The 16557-nt window shown below is 50.6% G+C and overlaps 9 protein-coding genes across 9 annotated transcripts; 4 read left to right on the top strand and 5 right to left on the bottom strand.

Annotated features, from left to right (window-relative positions):
• Positions 1-2: 2 nt before the first annotated feature.
• P152DRAFT_140064 (uncharacterized protein) lies at positions 3-504 on the top strand (the record flags this gene model as incomplete). The annotated part of the gene is made up of 1 exon (XM_033673843.1): positions 3-504. A coding segment is annotated over one exon (336 nt), but the record flags the coding sequence as incomplete, so codon positions are not given.
• An 877-nt stretch (positions 505-1381) lies between these two features.
• P152DRAFT_140144 (uncharacterized protein) lies at positions 1382-3077 on the bottom strand. Its single transcript, XM_033673844.1, has 2 exons — positions 2807-3077; positions 1382-2756 (listed from the first exon to the last, which is right to left on the bottom strand). Exons 1-2 carry the CDS (start codon positions 2854-2856, stop codon positions 1517-1519), a joined length of 1290 nt encoding a protein of 429 aa, XP_033531744.1. The 5' UTR covers positions 2857-3077; the 3' UTR covers positions 1382-1516.
• A 2612-nt stretch (positions 3078-5689) lies between these two features.
• On the top strand, positions 5690-6375 carry P152DRAFT_451480 (uncharacterized protein; the record flags this gene model as incomplete). Its single annotated transcript, XM_033678231.1, has 4 exons — positions 5690-5809; positions 5846-5958; positions 6049-6225; positions 6279-6375. 4 exons carry the CDS (start codon positions 5690-5692, stop codon positions 6373-6375), a joined length of 507 nt encoding a protein of 168 aa, XP_033531743.1.
• A 531-nt stretch (positions 6376-6906) lies between these two features.
• P152DRAFT_493395 (uncharacterized protein) lies at positions 6907-9054 on the top strand (the record flags this gene model as incomplete). The annotated part of the gene is made up of 1 exon (XM_033682198.1): positions 6907-9054. One exon carries the CDS (start codon positions 6907-6909, stop codon positions 8695-8697), a length of 1791 nt encoding a protein of 596 aa, XP_033531742.1. The 3' UTR covers positions 8698-9054.
• On the bottom strand, positions 8783-10122 carry P152DRAFT_440752 (alpha/beta-hydrolase; the record flags this gene model as incomplete). The annotated part of the gene is made up of 6 exons (XM_033677676.1): positions 8783-9008; positions 9069-9180; positions 9292-9543; positions 9629-9780; positions 9915-9998; positions 10068-10122. 6 exons carry the CDS (start codon positions 10120-10122, stop codon positions 8854-8856), a joined length of 810 nt encoding a protein of 269 aa, XP_033531741.1. The 3' UTR covers positions 8783-8853.
• A 1501-nt stretch (positions 10123-11623) lies between these two features.
• On the bottom strand, positions 11624-12328 carry P152DRAFT_140026 (uncharacterized protein). The gene is made up of 3 exons (XM_033673842.1): positions 11983-12328; positions 11752-11917; positions 11624-11681 (listed from the first exon to the last, which is right to left on the bottom strand). Exons 1-3 carry the CDS (start codon positions 12237-12239, stop codon positions 11655-11657), a joined length of 450 nt encoding a protein of 149 aa, XP_033531740.1. The 5' UTR covers positions 12240-12328; the 3' UTR covers positions 11624-11654.
• Positions 12329-15150: 2822 nt separating this feature from the next.
• On the top strand, positions 15151-15579 carry P152DRAFT_140002 (uncharacterized protein). Its single transcript, XM_033673841.1, has one exon. The coding sequence runs from the start codon at positions 15235-15237 to the stop codon at positions 15487-15489; it is 255 nt and encodes an 84-aa protein (XP_033531739.1). The 5' UTR covers positions 15151-15234; the 3' UTR covers positions 15490-15579.
• Positions 15576-15995, bottom strand: P152DRAFT_139996 (uncharacterized protein). Its single transcript, XM_033673840.1, has one exon. The coding sequence runs from the start codon at positions 15893-15895 to the stop codon at positions 15662-15664; it is 234 nt and encodes a 77-aa protein (XP_033531738.1). The 5' UTR covers positions 15896-15995; the 3' UTR covers positions 15576-15661.
• Positions 15996-16049: 54 nt separating this feature from the next.
• Positions 16050-16555, bottom strand: P152DRAFT_475951 (uncharacterized protein; the record flags this gene model as incomplete). Its single annotated transcript, XM_033681458.1, has 3 exons — positions 16050-16240; positions 16316-16325; positions 16388-16555. 3 exons carry the CDS (start codon positions 16553-16555, stop codon positions 16050-16052), a joined length of 369 nt encoding a protein of 122 aa, XP_033531737.1.
• Between the last annotated feature and the right edge of the window lie 2 nt (positions 16556-16557).

The raw sequence follows: 16557 nt of genomic DNA, 5'->3' as shown, positions 1-16557 counted from the left end.
GGACGGTCAAGCTGTGGGACGCCGGGTCGGGCGCGCTGCAGCAGACGCTCGATATTGGAAACATCGTCTACGCTCTCTCTTTCTCCGATGACGGTACCTCTCTCCAGACGGACCGTGGATCCTTGCCTATTTTATCACCTCTCTCTGGTGGTATAGGTGTGACCGGTATACAACATCCATCCTCTATCTTTGTCAATGGCCACTGGGTGAGTAGCCATACAGAGCGGATCCTTTGGCTTCCTCCCGAGTATCGGCCACACTGCATTGCTGTGTATGGGGATATTGTTGCTTTCGGATATATATCTGGAAGAGTTATGACCATGGAACTTACTTTGTGATATTTCCTTAAGCTTTATTTAACCTCCTCCCCGCCCACCTTCCTTACAGATGGTATCTTTTATATACTACATGAATAGCACGAGTGGCGACAGCCGATGAGTAATGTTTGATTAGAAATCCAAAGGCTTTAAAACCTGATTGGTGCTATTATTGAGAGTGTTTAAGAAATAGTGCCTTTCCCAACCCGTCTCCCCTGCTTGCTGCTCTGGCAGTCTCGACAGAGGAACAGGGCGTACATACCTACTAACGCAGCTCAGAACAGGGCACTCGTGGCTTGCATCTCATGCCAAAATCCACGGCTTTCGAGATGATGACTAATGCGAATGCGGAGCAAGAGAGACGGTGGTACATGTCCTAGTGGACTGTCCGAATCCCAGAGAGCTAAGACAACAGCCTCAGAAGAAGATAGGAGACGCTTTCAACAGTATCACCGGAATGCTTAGAGGGAGACCTCAGGATCAAGGAAGAACCAAGAGATGGACAGTTGACAGCGACGTCCTAGACGCAGTACTTGACTTTGCGGAAGCATCTAAGAGATACACAGCAAGAGCTCCAGGACGACCTCAAATCAGGGGTCGCGGACATGGTGATCACCGTAGGCCTTAACGAGGCAAAAACTTCGTGCATGCAGCGGTACAGTGTAAATTAGCTGGAAGAATATGGTAGACCTGAGTAGTGGTAGCCTGCATAGAGTATCCCACGGGAGAGGTCAGGGTAAATGAATCAACAACAACGACTGTACAGCAAAGCCTCGAAGGAAAATGACCTTGAGAACTCCCGGTAATTCCCTGCACTTTTCAAGGTCAAGTTCCCTAAGTCTTAAGATACGTAGACAATCGGAATTGTCAATAATCATTTGCGTTGTGTCTGCAGCCCCTGAGCTTAAGCAGTGAACTTGCTTAATCATCGGCCCCACGTAATGCGACGCACTATTCCTCAGTTGCCCTCGCCCAACCTTCTCTGGATAGATGAGACTGTGATATATCTAAAAGAAAATGTTGTGAACCCGGGCCGCGTGGTTCTTAAAGTGCATCTCGGAGCTTAACACCTCCTCGCAGAGCGGGTAAGGACATTCCGGCTCTTTCGACCAATCGTGGTGGCGCAGATGCTTCTTAACGTGGTCCTTTAGAATATCCTTTCGAGAAAACGCGAATGTTCTGGACTGCGGGCCTAGTCCTTAATTACCGAGACAGAACAGGCATTGCGTGCCCGGACACACCAAGGGGAAGAGGTCGGTGTCTATGTCCTTCTCCTCAGGGACCTCTTCTAGAGACTTGTCTCGCAACGAGAGATGACGACGCGGCGCAGGGCGGGGCATATGCCGACCGCATAGGTTAATCAGGTTGTCTATCGCTGCTATGCGTTGTGTATATAGCTCTTCCTTAGACACTTCCCTAATATCTCGGTTCTGGAAGAGGAGCACTGCCAGTCTCTCCCTTTCCTCGAATTGGGATATAGGTTTAGGCTCTATATACTCACGAGCGATGCCGCGTCGCTGTTTATCAATGTACCTAGTCCCCGCTATCCTAAAATACTGTCGCCTGGCTTCTTCCTCAAGTTCCCGCTTCAGCCTCATCCTCTCGCTGCGTAAATGTCTTTGCTCGCTCTGGTACTTCTCGTAGAGCTCTGTCCCTGTTCCGTTCTTGATCTTTCCGAAAGTTTTAGTTAGATTTTTCCGAAGCTGAAGGCACAACTTTTGGATTTGTTGGATACCAGGGTCGCAGTCAATTGCTGAGTTCTCGACTTTTATCGAATCGGCCGCGGAGGGATCTCGGGTCAAGCTCATATGCCCAGCCAGTTTGATAAGCGCATCTTTAGAAGGCACTTCGAGGAATGCGGATACCGAGTCGAACTGGACAACGCTATTGCGGTAATATCGCTTAAAGAGACTTGCACGAGCATGGCCCATGACAAAGCTCCGCATATCTGAACCCGCTACGCCTGGAAATGATATCAGCGAGAGAAGCCATAATAAGGGCAAGAAAGAAAGGAAAAAGATACAAGAGAACTGCCGGCGTGGGAATGTACACAGAAGTGAAATTGTGCACTTATAATCAATCGATTCACCGGCGCCTCTACGATAGCTGTATAGCCCCAGAGTATCCGCAAGGCCAGCAGATTTACCAAGTCGCGCATTCTGGTAATAGAGAGTCATATATTGAATCGACCTATCTGGTGATATGGTCACCTCCCCGCCGCGAGCAACAGATCGTCGGAAAATCGGAATGTCCTGCATTGACTCTTTCCAATGTAGCTGCACACTTTGCAGGTGAAATGGGACTGAAAACGTATACAAGTCCTTAGGCCGCTTGATCCAGTCGCTTTCGAATGCGTTATCTGCAAAGGCGAGGCTTAAAACTTGCGGAATGGCGCAAAATGCGAGATTATCATCTCGCTCACAAAACACCACCTTAATCCTTTCGTAAACTTAGCTGACGTGAGGTCAAGAGGGGTACATAATACTTACGGCAGGCCCTTGTCCCTTTTGCCTTTGAGAAGCCGGAGCCTGACTCTCATAATAAACACTTATTGAGAGGGAAGCTCCGGATTCCTAACCTTAAATATCTCAATATCCTTGTACTTCAGGCATTCATTCGTGTTGTAGTAGCCCCCTCCTTCAACGAGCGTTGATGGCCTGGCAGAGGTGCCTATCATAAAGAGAATGATCGAACTATGCTGAACCCGTTCGCGCTCATGCGCATAGTATTCGTTCGATAGTGCGTAGTGGTGATATAGTAGTAAGTATACATCGTCCACATTCGTGACAGGCTTGTCTTTCATGCCTTCACTCAAATTATACTCGCCTTTGAGGACGGTGCCAATGAACTGCTCATACGTTACTAAGAGAGCGTCTCTAGAAAGGGAACCACGGCCTTACATCTTTCATATCCGAAGCGAGGACAAGGTCAAGCCGTTGGTACAACTTCCGAGCATACATCATCCGCCAGTAACGCATCAGCACATACAAGGAACTCAGCTTCGTCACGGCATGACTGTCGAGATACCAATGCATGAACCGTCGGATCTCGGCCACGCTAATATTTTGCAGGCGGGTAAGAGCATCGGGGTTAAGGATTCGGAGCGAACAATATCTAGTCAGAGTTATGGACAGTTAGTTAAGAACTTGGTAAATCTTAGCCATTATTACATACTCTGTCCCCTTCCTCCATATAGAGCGGACTCCTCTTTCTGTCGCGTCTGTGATAGGGCGCAATGCTGGGGTTAGGTCATCTGTATAGAGCGATTCATAGTACCCAGCGGAGCCATAGCGTTTGACATCATCATGCTTCCAAAATTAGCGTGGAGGCATGGAAGTTCTGAAGGTCGAGAAAACCGAGAGTTGGAAGTCCAAAATTGAACCCCCGTGTTTGAGGAGAACTGCATGGAGCAAGGATCCTGCGCTGTGAGTGGGTGTGAGGCCTTGGCATAACGGCAGGGAGTTTTGGGGCACCGCCGGTAACGAAACAGGAGCGTTTTTGCCTAGGCGGAAAACCCTCTGAAAACGGCGTCAGAAACCGCCGTTTTTGGAGGCAAGTTCGGTAGCACATAACGTTACTCCGTACTGTAGTACGGAATACTACTACGTAATTAGTTCTCCATCCCTGGCGTTGGCCTGGCGAGCATCCAGTGCCCCACTTCTAAACATTGGCGAATATGTCCTCGTACATGTGGCTTGGGAGTTGGGACTCGTCCGTCTTAGACTCTTAGTACTTCACTCGTCCTAACTAATACGGCAAGTTCTAGTACGTCATATGTCCTTGGGCGGGTCCAGTACTAGGACCATTCTCTAGGTAATACTAGGACACCTGCGGGAAGTTATACGTTGGGGTACTGCAGCTAACCCAACACATATTGACCAGTCATTGCGGGGTTCTTCTCTAGTTACCAATGATTAAACACATGATTTGCGCCTCACCTGTATGGATATAGTAGCCCAACTGCTAGTTCGCATTTCTTTTTTAACTGTAGCGTCACCGAAAAGACGAAAACGGTCGTTTATCGTTGTCAGCCTAATAGTTGGTCGCCGCTCGTAAGTTGTGAGTGGTAATTAAGTCGTAACTAATATCTCGGCCGACTATATATAGCCAGTAGTGTCGGTTCGGACCGTACTGTCGCGTTCCTTTGCGCTCAGGACTCGGGACTCGGGTGATCGGGTCCAAGTTTTAACTGACATAGAGCTCTATTCCTTGACTGGCCGGGGAAGGATCAAACATGCCTCAGGCTGTCAGGTTTCTTCATGGCTCTCGACTTTCAAAACTTTCGACTTCATTGCTTCAATTGTTTGGACAAGATAGCATTTCATATCGGCGTCAACGGTAGTTTATAGTCTGAGTACTTGAATCAGTATCGTCAGTACGGTGCTACCATCAATAATGTCTATCTTATATCTTCAATTGCTATTCCCAGAGATATCATCCCCGTTGCTCCATGAAGCTGCTAAAGTCATTTGGTTCCTCTTGACCATTGTTGAGAATTGTATAGATCTAACACGAATTTCCTCTCTACTTTATTATCCCTTTCACTAAATTCTTCCCACGGCAATCCTAGTGGCTGTTGGAGGGTGGTCGGAAGAATAGCCTTTGTCCAGACTCCTAGGAGCAAGAGATGAAGAGCGGGATGCGTACCTGCATCCTTTCCTGAGAATGAGGATAGGAGAATATTTGTTGACGGACTAACTCATCATTGAATGTACGAACCACGATCGTCTGTGTATTTGATACACTTTTCCCTGTCGCTTTGAAATTTATGTGCTCGTCTGCCTCCTCGCTGCTCCGTTTGGTCGATTTCAGAGTCGTTGTTTCGCAATCATTTTGTCATCAGGCTTATAGATTGGTCCCATGGCTTCCGCCTATTCACGGCATTTGTATCCAGGAGTGCCCAGGTTGAGAGTCCTCCAACACAGTTTAACCATGAGACCGTCGAGATTCAGCCGTGCTAAGTTTGGATAATGCGCCGCTTCCGAGCACTCCTTCTCCAATCACCGCCAGTTCAACACCGACGATGAGCCCGTCCGCTCTAACTCAGATCACGCCTTCGCCGGGAGGGTGCGCCATACCTATAACTGTGCAGTACTAAGAAGTCATCTCCTATGTACCCCAAGTCACGCTGTGCGCTCTCCCGCCCATTGCGTTCATATCTGGATCGTTTGTTAACCCGGCAGTAACGGGGCCTCCATATACGAATCATTCCGATTCGATACCATCCGGCAGAAGCACTTGCATAACCTCGTATAGCCCGACCCTAACCACGGTGTGTCATACCACGATTCCAGTCCTTCCCAGCCGTGTGGCTGTGACCCATTGCAATCAGAGCATTACCTTCTTCAGCGTTTTCCACTACATGATAGAAAATGGCCCAACGACCACCTTTGGCTCGGATATCATCACCCATCACCCATCCTCCATATGTCCGAGTCCTATCGACATATTTCGTTGCTCCTTGGCAGCAAATGATCCACCGATGGACCACCGTAAGACGTTGAGGTTGTGATCTGTACGATCTTCAGCAACGGTACAGCGACGTGTTTGGAGATGCGGGAAGTCTGGGAAGTGAGGCCAATTACAGTCACAGAGACCTTCACCCGCCACTACAATACCTCGGTCGTGTTGCCCAGTCCGGGTGAAATCCACGTGGAGAGTGTTCAATGGAGTCTGAGCGAGCCGGTTATTACATTTGCACCCACGGCAGGACTTGAGCTGCTGCGAGAAGTCGAGGTGGAGTTGACCTCGCGTGGGGAGCTATTGACCCCAAAGCCAACCACGACCATCACACTGCCACCGAAGACGCAGACGCAGGCGGTCCATCGAGTGTCAAGTTCAAGCGGATCGAACTCGTGGACTCCATCTATTCGGCTCCTTGGAAAGATACTATACCATACCAGCCGGAGTGAGTCATTTACTTACAAGCAAACTAATGGTGCAATGACTGATAATGGGAAGTAAACCGTATGATGAGCCCGCGAGTAAATCCATCAGTACGACAACGATCAGGAGTACAGTGATTGTATACCAAACTACGACTCTGCCAACCCCATGAACGTAAGACTCTAGTGACGCTGGTCTTCCGCGCAAAGCTAACAAATTAGTTGGAGCAACAACACATTCACGAGATGACCATAATAGGGGCTTACTCCATGTCTGGCACCAACAATTTTGCCACTACTCTATGGGTATTATTGTACATATTAATTTTTATTCGGGCCAGTATCTTCACCGTTGCACTAAATCAGTCTCTTTCATTCAAGTTCCAGTTCCTTTTTCTCAATTGGGTGACTTAAGAGCTACGTTCGTATTCATTCACTTGCCCCCAGATATCAATAGGATATCTTCCAACTCAAGTGAACTAAGTTCAGTCCTTCAAGTTTGCTTAAACCCCCAATCCTTCACTTCACTCACCCCCAGCTCCGCACGTGGGGGTTGACTTTCTTCTTCATCGCACCGTAATCACCTACCTCTCCTACAAACGCAACACTCCGCCATTAAGACCGCTCCCTCGTCCGTGTTTCCTCAAATTCAAAGACCTTCCATTCCGCTCATTTTCGCTTCTCTAAAAACAGCTTTCATCAGGATGATCGCCCTTGGAACAATCGCATACGTGCTGGCACTGTTCAGCGTTCTCGTTCTCAGTGCCGCGGCGCGTCCAACCGGGCTTATCGTAAGCAGGACGATCGATTCGCCTGCGAGTGGTATCAAGACATGTCTCGAGGGGGATGCGGGCTGCGCGGTGGCAAGCAATGTCGCTGGAATTCTGTTCGGTTTGGGAAGGTTGGTGCCCAGCGCAGCCAGTTCAGCGACGATATCTCCAGTTGGACATACGCCATTATTCAGCCTGTCAGTTCCTAGCCCTTCTAGCTCAACGACGATAGCTCCAGATGCCTTTTCGCCGTTGTTCGGTCTATCGATTTCGGACACTTCCCATTCAGCGACGCTCAGTCATGTCGCTAGTAGACCGTCCGCTTTTGGTCAGTGGATGTCGAGCATGGCCACTTCAGCGTCGATGAGTTCTTCTGAGAGCCGAATTTCTTACAGTTTCATATTTGTGCCGACAACTAGCTCAACGAGCTCAACGACAACTAGATCAACGACAACCAGTTTAAAGACAACCAGCTCGAAGACGGCAAGTCATGTCGCAGGCCGGCCTCCCGCTATCGATTCGACGACGACGATAACAAGCACTTCAACAATCACCGCCATCGAAACGGGTGCGCCGGAACCTCTCGAAGCAACAACCGTGTGGAAAACGATATACACGAAGAAAGCGACGACAACTACCACTAGCAACTCCTCAACGGCAAGCCTATCTGCTGGACAGAAGATGGATCAGCCCACGCCGTCGTTATTTATACCAACTTCCACAACCTCGAATCTAGCAGCAGCGTCGAGTAATTCCGTATCACCGCCTAGCATTATAATCCCACAGATTGGGTTCACTGCGCGAATAAAACCTTCCCATACTACATCCACAGAGGATCTAATGAGAGATTTCACCACCGTGACTCTCAAGCTTACCACTACAGTCCATCGCAACGAATCCACTTCCTCTCCTGCTCGCCATCCCACAACAGTCATCAAAATCCCCGTCACTGTCACCGTTACTTCAAGAACCACCGTATCCACTCCCCAACCTACTCTTACTCGTTCAACCGCAACAGCATCGCCTCCACCTTCCTCCTTCCACACCCACGACACGGATACGTCATCCACAAGTAGTAATCCAACACCGTCTACTCCAACCCTCTCCTCCGAGGCTCTTAGCACAGGTACATCATCCACAACAAGCAGCAACCCAACATCATCGCTAAGTATCGTCCCGATGGCGTCTCTCTCGAGCTTCATCGTGAGACATACGGTGACCAGGTCGATGACCCAGCCCACGGTGACCGTGACAGAGACGCTGGAAGACATCCCGCAGAAGACGTTAGAAGGTAAGTCCCGGGAGACAAACGTGAGGGTGAAACCGGGAGTACCTGCGGCCTCATTAGAGGAAATGGCCACCAGAATACCGCCAGGAAACGCTCCTGGAACCCCCCTAGAAGCGATCCCCCCCAATTCCTCGGGCGAGCCACCCAGCAGCCCTGCTGACGACTCCTCAGGCGATCAATTGGCCTCACCAACTAATAATCTCCGATTCCAAACGCGGGGCACCTACTCTGACGGCGACCCGATGTCGCGGCTAATAGCGCGACGGTTCACGAAGCGGGAGGATAACGATTTCGAAGCGAACGGGGAACTGACGCTGGCGGGGAAGATCGCGCTAGGATTGTGCGTGGGGATTGTGTTCTTGTTAGGGGTGGCGTTGTGGTATTGTACGGGGTTGTCGGAGGGAGGAAGTAATGTGTTTCGGCGAAGGCAGATGTGATGGGAGAATGCAAAGGCGACTAAGTCGTTTGTAGGGTATTGTAGTGCCCTACCATCAATGAGAGGAAGAATGAAAGGGCGGGAAAAACACCCAGTAGATTATATTTCCTTTGTTTGGCATTGCTGTCATACTACTTCTCATCTGCCTTCCCTATATCTAACATCCGCCAATCGCCTCCCCACCACCGCCCTCTCGCGGGCCCAGATCAGACCGGAGACATCGGTTGAAGACCTCCATGAGCATGGAAAAACAAATGTTAGAAATAGCCGGATCATATCGACCTTTTGACAACTCGTCGCGAATGAATGCATCTATGCATTGTTAGACGACTGTCCACTCAACCAAAATGTTTCGTTCTCTGCGGTACTCACGCTGTGCCCAAGCAACCTCGTATAAGCTGTACACGACGCCCGCATCCGTGAGCGTCTTGCGGATCAGGTCTCGTCCCGCCGGAGGGACGTGGTTATCCATTTTCCCGAAGATCTATACCAAGTCAGTGACCGAACCAATCCCACAATAAGGGTTCCCATCATCCACCCCTCACTCCTTCCACCAGGATATCTCCAAAGAAGAGCCTAATTTATCAATGCTTACCATAACCAGCTCCCCTCCAATCTCCCCCACCCTCTCCAGGCTGTCATCACACTTCCCTTTCCCCAACGTCCGCGAGTGCAAATCCGTCGCGAAATAACACACCGCCGCGCTGACCCGGCGATCCAGCGCGGCGCGGTACGCCAGGTGCCCGCCAAGACACATCCCCGTGGCGCCTATCCGCCCGTTGCATGTCGGCAGGGACAGGAGGTGGTCGATGGAGAGCGTGGCGTCTTCGTCGTAGGCGGAGACTTCCTATATAAGCGGGTTAGGGGTCAACGCAACCAATCTAATGGGTAAGGAAGGATGGGATGGATAGGATCGGTGGGGATATACGAACCTTCGTGATCTTCAACTCGTTCCCTTTGTCGGTGCCTGGCACGTCATATGCCAAGGGCTCCGAGGAGACGAATTCATGGTACGACGAGGGGGCGGCGACGATGAAGCCGTGGCTGGCGATTTGGCGGGCGAAGCGGGCAACGGGGCCAGTTACTTGGATTTGGGGTAAATATTTATGATCCACTACCTGATGAATACGATGCTGGCTTAGGGGATGACGGACGATAACCAGAAGCCCGGACAAGGTGGTGGGGCTGGTGGGGGACGTAGGTAAGGTGAGGAAGTACCTTGGTAGATTTCGCTGAAGAGAACGACGCCTGAAAACTTGGCTTGAGGGTAATTTGGTACCGTAGGATGGAAGATGAAGATTCCTTGAGGATTCATCAGTTATCTTGATCTGGATTCAATGGAGATGTTCTTATGGGTGGGTGCGGTATTACTCATATCACCACCAGCTTTAGTCGGCACATCGTGGGAGGATTCTTTGATGAGCATTTTGGGATACTGGTGATATTCTGAAAATTTGCGACTTTTGATCTTGAATTGATGGATAGGGTGAAGAGAGAGAGATGGATATAATTCCAAGATTGATATTAGAATCAGATCGATATTTCTCCGATTTGACCCCGCCAAGCTACCGTACCCAGCCGTATATACCATCGTACTTGCTACAGCTGAACCTACTTATAGACACAACATATCGTATCGTTCAATTTTTTTAGAATGAGTAATCATCATCTCATCAATTAAGCACCTATGGCCACAGAACCGGAAACCCAGGCATCCCGGACAATCTGCCGTCGATAAGCTGGTCAGGGACGAATGGAACTACCACATAATAACGCGTTGACCTTATTCCCCCACACCTGGTCCATACCGAATATAATCGGAAGAGGCGATCAAGGAGCTAAACCACACGTTGAACAAAAACAGAGGTTCAGTTTCTAATTTGAAGTTTGATTCTTTACAGATATTGTCCGTCATGCCATGCGGATTCCTCTCAAGACGAGACGGATCGGGGCTTCCTGCTGCGTCCGAGAACTTGGTGATCCCTTATCTTCTGGCCTGGTCCATTGCAGCTGGGCGGACGTCGCATGTGGATGGTGCGAGAGGCAACGTACAAGGCTGGCATTTCTCAGCGTGTAGGACCTAAAGATCTTCCCCGACAGGCCGCGGAGTCGCTCGAATGCTCGAAAGACTTTGGCTACCGGATCTAGTTGTGTCCTGCTTGCTTCTCAGCGTGAGAATATCGAAGCATGGGAGCCAGTCTCACCACCTCATCGCCATTCAGAGTTCCGGCGTCGCGTCGCCATTCTTCTCTATGGAATGCGAAGAACCATGCTAGTGGATCGATGTCGGCGCGGCTCGTGGACCACAACGTATCTTGGATTTTGAGGGACCGGCAATGGAGAACGCAGCGCGCAACTCAGCCGCTCTGAATCCTGGAGCATCGTCTTCGCCTTTCGCTTCCATAACCAGGAATAGGTAGCAAATCTCCATCTTCGCTACTGGCCAGTGTGTGATATCGCCGAGCTTGAGAACCATGTTCGGGTACCAATATCAAAATTCGCGGACCGTGGTAGGGGAATTCCCACTCACACTGCCACCATTATGATCTAAGAGACTTCCTGACGCGGACTTCTGTTCACCGGGACTCCCCAGCTCGGCCAACGGGATCATACCTCCATCCAACTCGCTGTAAACGGTAGCATCCAGTTCTGCGATAGGGGGATGAGGATCATAAAGCGCGGGTGGACCAGGTTCGTGGTGCTTCTCCATGTCGAGTCCTCTGTTGCTCGCTACGCCGCCAGCCCGTTTCTTTCTCATCGCTCGGAAGAAACCGAACCCAACTGCGCACAAGAGCAGCACGCCCAGCGTCACACCAATACCGATTCCCGCACTCACGCCGGCGCTGATTCCGGGGGGCGAGGGCATTCCCGCCGCTGGTGTTGGTACAGCCGGTAATACTACCGTTGGTACAGCCGGTAATACTACCGTTGGTACTACCGGCCCTATTGTCGTAGCCGTTATCGTTGCGATATTGGTTTCGGAGTCTAAGGACGATGTCACCGTCGGCGCCGCCGTGAAAAGCGACGTATCTTTCTCCTGAAATCGCACACGTACGGGTAAAGCCCACATATACCGCTTCACTCCATTACCGATTGTCCGCGTGACAGTTCCAACCACGGTGGAGCCCCGATATTCCTTGGCCGTCTCTGTTTCTAAAACATCGGGTCCCGGTGTGGTGAGCGAAAAACAGTCGTTGTTGGTATCTATATAGTTATAGCCACTTTTCCAGTCGGGAACGATCAGCCCGCCATCCGCGCACGATGAGAAGTTCATGGGAAACGGTACCTTGGGCAGCATGCTACAATTGTTTCGGTTGCGGACCCGATACGCTTGAGGGAGGTTTTTCGCGTCACGTATGAAATGGGGCAGACTCCAGGTGAGAAATAGAAGTTCCGGGCTGGCTCCCATCCGCCGAATCCGCTCGGAAAGCATTCCGTGGCCGATCGTGAAGGGCCTTGTTGATCGTTGGTACTGAAGAACCAGTCTGTAAAGCAGGAAGCAGGAGGTGTGAAGGTCGTAGTTAGGGCCGGTGGATCGGGCATCGTGTACTCGAATTGAGCACCAAGATAGGATAGACGGTGGGTTGTAGCGGCGATCGGTTGGTTGGTCTCAGTATTCGTCCCTTAAGCAGTCATGACGGGTCGTATAAAAGTTATAATCCAAAGAACATCTCGTGACTTGGCGTGCAAGGCTGGCGAAAGTAGGTATCCGGACAGACTTCATGGCCCGGAGGAACAGGCGGCTGACGGCCTTTTATTATGTGTGTTATTTCTGCCAAATACCAACACCCTATTCAGGATACCTCGCTCCGATCACGACTGAAGGGATTCCACCTTTTACCCGTTTTCAGGCGTTTGATTCGCCAGTTGGTATCAAACATTGCCAAGTAAGCTAACTAAGCTAAACTCCGGCCGCGTGTAGCGCCTGAGAATAGTGCTGAGTGCCTGAGATTAGCATGGCCCCTTGAAAGTCGTGTGCCGTGTACCTTGTATTTTCGTTGATCACCAAACATTGCATTTTAATCGGGCTGGTATTAATAGTACCTATCAGGTCAAGAAATGGATGCTTAAGGCATTTCGACACCGTAGCGATATCCTTCAATGTTAACAGTTTCCTCCACCAGGTGGAAGTGGATATTGACCGGTTAACTCCAGTGAGGCTTTCTTCGGCCTGGGAATCAACCTTGAGATGGGAATTGGGATTCGCGAATCAGGACAGGTACAAAATTACCAAGCAGGCAAGCACCGTCGGCCAGGCTCGTTCGTGTGCGACGGTGTGTCGTACGGGGTGATGTGGGCGAGTTGCACTGCGTGGAATTTGGGCCGGGTTCAAATCAAGGCGAAGGGGTAATTAGCCATGTTCAGAGACATGATCATCACGAGCATCACGGCCCACGGGGCATAGCGAGTTACTCAAGTGGTCAAATCAATTCCTTCTTGCTCTCTAATTGGCTCGACAGGGGCAAAAGGGGTTGGCGAACATAAATCACGTGACTTCTCATTCCCTTCATTTCCTCTCCACCACCATTCCTGATGTACCACCGTTACGGAGTACTGGTCACTCTCATTACGCCTCCGGCATGTCGTCTTCTGGAGACCCCAGTGGCAGCGTATGCTCGAACTGTAGGTCCTGGAGGGCTGATAAGGAGTTTACTTCAAAACATCGCCGACTACGTTGTTTAGCATGCGATATCTGACGACCCACTTCGCATTTCGCACGCGTCATCGCGACAGGTACTCCTGGGCCTCAGCTCCTGATTAACGTTGATGGCGAGGCGGGTACAGGCCGGCTACGGGCGTCGCAGCTCAGTCACTCCGCGTCGACACTGCATACCCTTTTTTGTCTTCCTGTTCAGGATGTCAAGTCTCTCGATCCCATCCAGCCGACTGCTCTTTAAGCCGCTTAGGCCACTTTCGGGGGTATACGGTATCTGATCATCGACGAAAAATCTATGATTGGCCTTCGCCAGCTCTCCTATATTGACCGTCGTTGCCACGAGATCTTTCCTGACGTACACAAGTCTTTCGTTGGTGTCTGTATTCTCCTCTGGCGATTTCTTCCAGCTTCCTCTAGTCTTGGCAACTGCTCTTCATAACCAGAAGAGGCATATAAAGCTAGATGAACAGTATGTGCGTAATATCTACTACCAATTCGAGCGAACGATCGAGCTTGATGAAGTCGTTCGGCAGGAGGGCAATAACGTTGAGTCGATTCAGTTCCGCCAGGCTCTCGATCACCTGCGGATAGACTCCGCAACTCGTGACGACTGGACACAACTTAGTACACGAGTACAGGCCATACTTCCGTCTGAGGAGGTGGCATCGTTCCGAGACACTCTCCGTATTTCGGTAAAAAGCGCCTGTTGCTATGTTTAACTACTGTCGTTTACGCGATCTCCGTTCTCCTGTAATGATGTGTCGAGCAATTCACGAAGGAGGGGTGAAGGCAAAAAAGTTCCAACTAATAAGGCAGGAAACCTCCATTCTGAGATTCCGATGGCGTTGGGAACCCGTATTATGTTGGCAAAGAATCTCTAGACCGAACGAGGCCTGGTGAACGGTGCGATAGGAACGGTGCGTGATATTAGCTGGTAGACTAGTGCTGATATCTATGAGGACCCTCCATCCATACTCCTCGTTCAATTCGATCGATATGATGGAGTGACGTTGGACGTAGGCGGTTTTGCTTTGGTCTCAATCCTCCCATCACGTCGCGAGTTCTATATCAGAAACACTTCCTGTTCACGTTCACAGATCCCGTTGGCCATCGCCTATGCCATCACAACGCATAAGTCGCAGGGAATGACTCTAGCACGGGCTGTGCTGGACATTTCGGAGCGGGAGTTCGCGCCTGGCCTGACCTACGTGGCAGTCTCCCGTGTGAAAACCCTTAGGGGGATCATGTTTGAGGCTCCATTCGACTTGTAGGAATTGAACCCTCGCACGGGGAGTGAGACGATGGCGCTCCGGGAGCAGGATGCGTACAGGAGGGAGAACCAGCATATTACGGCAGAGGTTTGTCTACATCATTTGAATCAATCGCGCGGTGTTGACGTAGTGTAGGATCTCCGACGGCCAGTCGGATCGTCATCCTCAATTCCGCTTCCTTCACAGGCGGCACGGTAGGGACGGAGTTTATAGCTGGGTGGCGTGGATGCGGAGGATTTCCGGAAGGCGGAGAATGAGTGCTGTAAGCAAGGTGGTTATGTGGCGCGAGATGAGGATCAAGACATCACTGTACGATCAGACGATCAGACGATCAGATGAGAAAAGAGGATCATTTGAGTTCCTAATTAGGAAGTATGCACTGGTCGCGAAGATGCCGTTTTTGAGCGATTTAACTATTTCCGTATTTCCTCCCCATGATTAAGAATACTTGATTAATAATCCTACGGGGGTGCTAATATACTCTAGAAAGGCAGAGATCACGGGCAGAAAGGCTGCCTTTATGCGCCACAGGCCTATTTTAAGGTTACTTTGATCGCCTCTGCAAGAAGGAAGTCATCAGTGAATCATAAGGTATTCGGTGATTCATGCTATGTCGAGGACCCATGAAGTCATAACGTTTTATCATGATCATTCGGCAAAGCCACGCGCCTCCTCCAGCCATGGCAATACAACCTTCGCAGGTCAATGCAATCAGTCTAGGGCATCTAAATGTAGTAGACTGGCACAACCCACTAAACTGCATGCCATGAATGGGATTGACAATGTGACACCTGCCACTAACAACATGTCGCTGAGAAAGACCAAGACGTCTCCACCACGTCCGATACCAAATCCGATGCCGTAGCCGAAAGTAGCGAAACAATCACGTCTCCTCCAGCCATGGAATACAACCTTCACGGATCCATGCGCCTGGTCCAGAGCATCTCAATATAGCGGACGGGCATAATCACCCACTAAACTGCATGCCATGGATGGGATTAGCAATGTGACCGCCCGCCACTAACAGCCGAGCGAGCTCAAGACATGTCCACCACTCCCGATAAACCCGGTGCCGTGACAGCAAGTAGAGGAAGACACACACGCGTCCTCCAGCCATGGAATACAACCTTTGCGGGTGTATGCAGGCAGTCCAGATCATCTAAATGTAATAGACTGGCACAGCCCGCTAAACTGTATGCCATGAATGGGATTGGCATTGTGGTCGACCGCTTACCCCCAACAGCATGAAATGAGAAAGCCCAAGATACCATCACCACGTCCCCTACCACGCCAACGCTGCTGCACAAATAGGGCACAATAACCACCGCCCTCCACCCCTCCTCACTCCTCCGAAACTAACGCGACCTGCTCGATTCACGTCAGCGCCACTCCACGACCAATCACGTGACAACTGTACATACCACTTCACTCCTCCATCGCGTCCTCTGGCGCCTGGAAATCGTCATCCTCATCCTCGTCCTCGTCGTCGAGGTCGTTGGCGTTCTCAGCGGCCTTGGCGAAGTCGATGGCTTTGCCTCGGGTGCGGCGGCCGGTGTTGATGATGTTGTTGGTGTCGATTTCTTCCATGTTGTCATCGTCTTCTTCTTCTTCTTCAGCTGGGGGGCAAGGTTAGTGGGTGGGCTGTTGTGGTGGGGTTGGAGGGGAGTGAGATCGGGTGGAGGGATACGAACGCTCTTCATTCTGCGAGGCGGTTAGTGATGTGCCATTTAGACAATGAGGTTGCGCGGTTAATGCGCTCATACCTGGTCCTCCTCATCATCGTCATCATCATCATCGTCTTCGTCCATCATGTTCGTGTCAGGTTGCGCGGTGGGGGCCTTTCCTTTCCCGCTAAATTCCTGGGTGTCAGGTTCGCTGGGCTTCACGCCAGCCATGCCGGGATTGATAGTGGTGCCGTTTCCTTCACCCATTT

This window comes from Eremomyces bilateralis (assembly GCF_010015585.1).
Source record: "Eremomyces bilateralis CBS 781.70 unplaced genomic scaffold P152scaffold_20, whole genome shotgun sequence".
NCBI lineage: Eukaryota > Fungi > Ascomycota > Dothideomycetes > Eremomycetales > Eremomycetaceae > Eremomyces > Eremomyces bilateralis.
The sequence above is the reverse complement of the archived record's forward strand: the minus strand, read 5'-3'. Positions and strand labels throughout refer to the sequence as shown.